We start from the raw sequence: 7,571 nt of genomic DNA, 5'->3' as shown, positions 1-7,571 counted from the left end.
CCCCAGTCCGTTATGTCTGTGCTCTCTCTCTCTTCTCCTGTCTGAATCTCTGTGTACTTCCTGTTTTACTTTGATAGTCTCTCATCAGTATGGCCATGTTGTGTTCACTCCTGCCCTGTCTCGTTGCGACTATCTGTGTCAGCTGTGTTCCCTGTGTGCTCCCACTTCCCTTGTTAACCCTCTGTGTATTTAGGTCCGCATTGCGTTCTCCCTCATGCTGTGTGTGATTCTCCCTGTGTTTTCTGGTGAGCTTTATATTTAGTTTTTCCCAGTTTAGTTTTCTATAACTTGTGAACTGTTTTTCCAGCAATAAAGCTGTGCTTTTTGAGTTTATCCCCTGTGTCCCCTTGAGTTTGCGTTTGGGTCCAATTCCTGCCTGCCACACAGCCGAAACCATGACAAAGAAAGCTTGTCGTAGCTTGAGCTCCCACACACTGCACTAATATTGGCCCCCGAGACTGGCTCCAGAATTACATAATGAGGCCTATTGACTACATCTCTGGTTATTTCTGAAATAACCTTAGTCTTGAAGGCAACTGATTCAGATACACTAGAAACCTTTCTAGTCAGATTGCCTGAGATAACACAGCTTGTAGGTCTTTGACATGGTTTTACATCCTGCAGATAATTGTTAAAGGCAGAGGTGACAACACAAGCCCTGCCATCATGCAACTCAGGGTCTAAGTATCCATACCCAGAATACACAGTTGCTGCATTACCAATTGGGGTTAGTTCATAATTACTGCTCTCAGCCCCAACTGATTTAATGAGTCAGAAGGCTCAATCTCCCTGCTGGCCCTCTGATAAACTCATAGACTCCAGAGCATTAGTTTGTCGAGCAGCAGATATGGAAGCAACGCTAGGAACAGACTTTAATTCGGCGTCTTTGACATTGTCCATGTTGTCTTTTGATGCTGCTTTTAAGGGGCTAAGTTCAACTCCCTCTGACTCCCCACCAGACTCTGAAGGAGTTTCAGTCCTGACTTGTGCCAGTCTGGCCACATGTAAAACAGTCAAATCATTGTTCATGGGAGCCTTCACAAAAAGTTTATAACTTGACACCAAATCCCACATAGGGCACCCAATCATAACATGCTTGGTGACTGCACTTGCAGATGGCTGCTGGGCGTCAGCTGTCCTCATCTGAAGTGATAGTACGGATGCAGGACAAAGCTGAGCCTCAGACAGGCTGTCTACCTCACAGGGAGTTGCTTCAGAAGAAGAACACAAGAAACATTTTTAACAAGATTTCCCACAGAAATATTATTCATATGCTCGCATCCTGATTCTATGACCTGAAAAGAATTGTCCATGACTGGCTTATAAATGTTAAGAGTACAATCATACTGTATAATGGGTGAGAGCCTCTGACAGAGTCCAGTCTTTCATAGCTCAAATGTATATTTTCATCGTCTTTAACAAACAGACACAGCAAAATCTCCAGTGTTAAATTAACAATAGAGAGTGTCTATATGGGTCCACACCTCTGAGTGTTAAATACAACACTGTTGAGTGTTAAATTAACACTTTTGACAGTGTTATATGTTTAAAAGTAACCTAGTCAGTTTTGAAGATTAACAATGGCTAACGCTGACCAGTGCTGATTTTCTAACACTGGAATATTTCTAACATTTTGAGTTATTTTCCAGTGTTAGAAAATCAGCACTGCTCAGTATATATATATATATATATATATATATATATATATATATATATATATATATACACACATATATATATGCCCGTGATCAGGTACCCTGCTGGGGTAATAGGCTGGCCAAAGGAGGAGATAGAAGCCACTGACATCAAGACAAGAAAGCTCCTTACCATGCATGGAGGGTTTCACCCCAAGTCAAGCACCCTGAGGCTGTACGCTAAGCGGAAGGAAAGGGGCCGGGGACTGGTGAGTGTCAGCACCACAGTCCAGGATGAGACAACGAACATCCAAGAATACATTGGGAGGATGGCCCAAACAGAAGAAGACGGCCGTAGTGATCGATGTAGCGGTTCCCAATGACAGCAATATCAGGAAGAAGGAACACGAGAAGCTGGAGAAATACCAAGGGCTAAGAGAAGAGCTCGAGAGGATGTGGAGGGTGAAGGTAACGGTGGTCCCAGTGGTAATCGGAGCACTAGGTGCGGTGACTCCCAAGCTAGGCGAGTGGCTCCAGCAGATCCCGGGAATAACATCGGAGATCTGGCCTGCCTGTCACACAGCCTATCATGACAGAACAGCGCGACCACTGCATGGACCCCGCAGCACTCGCCCTGTCTGATGAGCTTCGGAAGGACATCATTTAATGAATAAGTTATGTGATCTGTGGCTGGATCATCCAGAGGAGGAGTTCCAGCGTGCTGTAGTCAACCGGCTACAACGAATGGTTTCCGGTCTTCCCTGGCTTCTGGACTTTCTTCACCCTTCATTTTTTTCTAAATGAGCTTCACCTTCACCCCCCAGCTGCTACCGCTTCCCTAGCCAGCTCGGCAAAGGATGTGCTCCCCAGCCCACCAGACTTGGAGTTGCCCAGCCCAGCGGAGCCATCACCGAGGCGGAAGCGACGGCCGCACCACCGGCGCGTCACCCCACAGCCGGACTTCAGGATATCAAAGCATTGGACCTTGGGACTGTTTACTCTGGGACTATGTTTTTTTATGTCAGCTGCCCAGCCTGAAGCTCAATTAGCTGCCCAGCCAGAAGCTCAGTTAACTGCCCTCAGTTCAGTCAGCAGCCCAGCTGCTCTCAGTTCAGTCAGCAGCCCAACTGCCCTCAATTTTAGTCAGCAGCCCAGCTGACCTCAGTTCAGTCTTCTACTTCACCACCTGATTTACAACCATCACTACTGCCTTCAGCTCTGGTTGCAGGTCAAACATTAGCTCCAGCAGCTTTTCAGCCATTACCTTCACCTGCTCCACCGGTACTGCAAGCTATGTCTATACAACCTGTAAAGAACTGTTTTTCAACCACTAATTATAAGCAGAGAGACGCACATATTAAGACTTTTGTTGTTCCTCAAGACCTGGCCTACTTAGAGACGGTTACCCTTTCCAGGGCCTCCCCAGAGAATGAGTTTCAGTCCACAGTGAACTCTGGACCCCTGAAAACGAAGAAGCCAGCGCAACTGTTTTTCCTGGGAGCTCAACCAGGCTGTCTCAGCGATTTGTCCCTGCTGAGAGCTCAGGGGAGTTAACTCTGCCACCTCTGTTCTATGCTGGAAGCTCTAGTGAGCTCATTTGACCAGCTAAGGACTGCATCCTGCTGTTACTGCCTGAGCAGAGCCACTGTCCTGCAGAGCTCCAACCAGCTTCTTCTTTGGCAGAGGATTCTGCGCCTGCTGGTTCCATCTCGTCTCTGCCAGAGGTTTCTGTGCCTGCTGGTTCCGTCTTGTCACTGCCAGAGGTCTCCGTGTCTGCTGGTCCTGAGCCTGCCTCCGTTGGAGTGTCCGAGGGGCCCGTTCAGCAGCCTGCCTCCACTGGAGGGTCCGAGGGGCCTGTTCAGCACCCTTCCTCCACTGGAGGTTCCGAGGGGCACGTTCAGCCACATATCTCCGCTGGAGGGTCTGAGGGGCTTTTTCAGCCATCTTCAGTCTACGCTGGAGGGTCCGAGGGATCCATCCAGCCTGCAGGGCCACCACCTGCTCAATCATTTGCGGCTGCCGTGCCTCGTCTGGCCCTGTGGTTGCCATGCCACTGCCTTGTCAGGCTCAGAGTTGGAGGCCACCTTCCAGGCCTCTGACTGGACTTCTTCACCAGCACAGATGGCCTTCGGACCTGTTTTGTCGCAGGTGCTTCCTTCTCCGCAGATGGCCTCAAGATCTATTTCGTCGCTGCATTCCCCATTCCCTGCTGTCGGCCTCTGGACCTGTTCGTCGCCGCTGCTACCTTCCCTGCAGTCGGTTTGGTTAGCTATTCACACAGCTACACTGTGAGGTCAACAAATGGACTGTAATGCCACCTACCTACACACACGCACACATACACACATACAATATACTCCCTAGATATACACACTGCCTAATTTAACCATCCCATTCTGCGAAAGGACTGCTGCTATCTACCAGAACAAATGTGACTTGAGTTTGTGTTAGAACTTAGATTTTATGTTATTTATCCATAACTGTTGTTGCAATTCATTACTGCGTTTTTTACTGCTCTTTTTAAACGTATTCTTTTTAAACTGTATTTAATGTTTTAACTGTATTGTATTGTTTATTGCACCGTAGAGGCTGGTGAGAAACAGTTTTTCATTTCAGGCTGGGTAACACCATACAAATGACAATAAACTTCTTGACTCTTTGAGTCTGAGTCTAATGATTAGCTAACTACGTTGGTGTGGCGGTACGCAGCATGTGGTGCCATGCAGGGAAGGCATGGCATCTGCAATCATGCCCCGCCAACTTAACTTGACTGTTTTTTAATTATTTTTTAAATGCTGATAAAATTTACATTACACAGAAGGAAAACTGAGATATTGTCAATCAAAACATCATGTCTCCAGTGTTTTTGAAGTTGTTTGTTCACATGGAGGGTTTAATGAGATCCATTGAGGTTAAGGCAGTGTCCAGCTCAAATAAATTAGTCTCAAAGTGGCTGTATTTTGAGGAAACCCTCACAGTGTGACTTCTATATCCATCCTGCTTTAGTGACCATTTATTTTTATGGACCAAATGAATGATAAATTTAATGTGACATATATAACTTTTGGTGGGCATGTTGAATTGAACAAATACAGATTTCTGTATTTTGCCATCATGTTTACAGCATATACTCTAATACTTTGCAGCAATTCAACTATATTGTGTCTCATATGGATCAAGAAAAACCTGCATGAGCCTATGTATATTTTTATTGCAGGGTTGTTACTGAACTCAGTTATGTTTAGCACTAATATCTACCCAGAACTTTTGATTGACTTTTTATCAGACAAGCAGATCACAACTCATTCACTATGCAGCTTTCAAGCATTTATTTATTATTCTCTAACAGGATCAGAGTTCTTTCTATTAGCAGCTATGGCATATGACAGGTATGTGTCTATATGCAAACCCCTGCAATATACAACCATCATGAAAAAAACAACTATCATAGTTTTACTAGGGTTAGCTTGGCTTCTGCCTGCTTGTCAGCTTGTGCCATCAGTTGTAATGAGTCAGAGTTATAAAATTTGCAGTTTTACTTTGAATGGAATCTTTTGTAATAATGCAATTTCCAAGCTTTACTGTGACACCTCAAGAACAACATATATCATATATGGTGTGTTTATTTTACTTAACACCGTATTTCTTCCTTTGCTTTTTATACTTTTTACTTACACAAAAATATTTATAATATGCTATCGGAGCTGCAGGGAGGTCAGGAAAAAAGCTGCACAGACTTGTTTACCTCACCTGCTTGTATTAGTCAGCTTTTCAGGTTTGTGTTCATATGATATAATTGTAGCTCGACTAGAAATGAATTTGCCAAAAGTTGCACGTTTTATATTGACCTTACAAGTAGTTTTATATCATCCTCTTTTTAATCCAATTGTTTATGGACTGAAAATGAAAGAAATCTCTAAACACCTCACGAAATTGTTCTGTGAAGGAAAACTCAACATCTGGCAAAGCTCATGTTGAAAGGGTGTAATGTAGATGTGATGTTTAATTTAACTGTTGTGTTCATGTGTGTATTATGTTTCACAATATAGAAGTTGTCTTTTCTCTGTCTGAGATATATATTATAGAAATCTATTATTTTTGCATAGTATATGTATAATATATATTTAAGATAGAGATTGTATTTGTTTGGGAGGAGGAATTATTGTTTTTAGTGTATTTGTTATTCAGATTTCTTTAAATATACTATACTGCTATTTACATACAATACACACATGGCTCTCACTAAGGGGTATGTTTCCAATATCATTTTTGTTGAACACAAAAAACAAACAATAACTTGAATAATGATGCACATAATCCACATGGACTTTATGCCGTGCTATTGTGATAACATATAAACAATTATAAGATATTATCTGGGGTTTTCTCCTTACTATGAAATATAAATCACCTTAAGGGATCACTGTTGTTCTGTTTTCTTAAATGCATTTTCAATTCATTTGTTTGCTGTTGTTTTGTTTGTTTGCTCATGTTATTTATTCTTAACTTAATACTGTGTTGCTGTTAAGTTGTAAATTCAAGTTGTTAGTTTTCCTGTCTGTGTCAATAATAAAGAATAATAGCATCTTAGCAAAGAGTTGGCATTTCAGAAAGAATGAACAGAAGAACACATTCAGTGTATCCCAATGAAGCTTTCATTATGTAAAGTTAAGGGCATTATCACAAAAACAAAACATTGGAATGGAGATGGAGACCTCTAAGGTCACCTAATAGATGTTAATTTGGTTTTGTATTTGTGTTTCAGTTTGTACAGAAAAGGTTTTTTGATATAGCAGCAGAAATACTGTGGAAAAGGAGTTGAAGTGAATAGCCCAAAAGGAGGGCCACCAAAAGAGCTCCCCTGGTATACAGTGTTCTTGTAGGACTGTAACATTCTATGTTTGTTTTTCCAAGTTTATGAAAGAAAAACACAAAGGAGCAGAGAGCAGAAAGTTCCCAAGCACGGCCTTCAGGTGGTATGGAGGGAAAGGTAGCCCTGTTGGCCAATCAGACAAGCAAAGCTATTTAGTTTGTTTGGCCAGTATACAATACAGAATGTGCAGACCAGTATGTTCACGAAATGGCATTAATCCCACTCATGAGTAGCAACTTGTAGGCAGCAGTTACCACTCATTAGAACAGTTGTTCTTCTGGTTTGACTTTGGGATAAAGAAAAAAATCGGATCAGTGGACTGGATGGATGAAAAGAAACAGAGCCAGGCATGACTTATGTAGCATATTGCAGAATGTCCTACTTAACTCATGCCCATCAGATGCCATTGAGCAGCACAATGTCAGGGTTCCTGGGTCATTCATCCAGTGTTTTCAGTTTGTTCAGGTTCAGTTTATTTTCTTTTTCTTATTCTCATTTCCTGTTGTTCTGTTCCTGTTACTTCTATGTATCATTAGTTAGATTATGTTCAGCTGTTCACTAACCGGTCTCTAATCATTAATCATTCAGTCTGTATTTTTAAGTCCTCAGTTTCATCCTGGTCATGGTCATGACATTGATGTTGCTGTTGATGTTAGGTTGTTGCCGTATGCTTTGCTCATTTAATCAGTCACTCAGTCAGTCAGTCAGTCAGCCAGCCCGCCAGCCAGCCAGCCCACAATTTTGTGCTTCTGTTCTGTTCATTCACTCCATCTGCAATAAACACTTTTCACTGCGAGTCCTGTGTTTGGGTCATCCCTTCCTCTCCTCCACGCACGAAGCCCTGACACAACTGAAATTTGCTTTGTTAATGATGTAATCTATAAAACAAGCCGTTGACTACATCTACTAGACATGCCCAAAACATAAGGTGCTTTAGAGTGTATAAGAATTTCTTTTACTTATGTATTATTCAGATTATTTTATTGTATAATGCCTTAGTGCCACTGGATTTAGCATGTCTAACACTCATGCAGTTGACAGACAGACAGATGGTGGAGGTCTGG

At 42.6% G+C, this 7,571-nt stretch overlaps 1 protein-coding gene across 1 annotated transcript; it reads left to right on the top strand.

Moving 5' to 3' along the window:
* The first annotated feature begins 4,655 nt into the window (after positions 1-4,655).
* Positions 4,656-5,612, top strand: LOC113007301 (olfactory receptor 2M3-like). Its single transcript, XM_026143717.1, has one exon. It carries the CDS (start codon positions 4,656-4,658, stop codon positions 5,610-5,612), a length of 957 nt encoding a protein of 318 aa, XP_025999502.1.
* Positions 5,613-7,571: the final 1,959 nt, after the last annotated feature.

This window comes from Astatotilapia calliptera, chromosome 16 (genome assembly GCF_964374335.1).
Source record: "Astatotilapia calliptera chromosome 16, fAstCal68.1, whole genome shotgun sequence".
Classification (NCBI taxonomy): domain Eukaryota; kingdom Metazoa; phylum Chordata; class Actinopteri; order Cichliformes; family Cichlidae; genus Astatotilapia; species Astatotilapia calliptera.
This window is presented reverse-complemented; position numbering and strand designations above follow the sequence as displayed.

What these genes read in the sequence shown, in the direction of transcription:
- LOC113007301 (XM_026143717.1), top strand. Translation starts at nt 4,656, where the DNA reads ATGGACCAAATGAATGATAAATTTAATGTGACATATATAACTTTTGGT.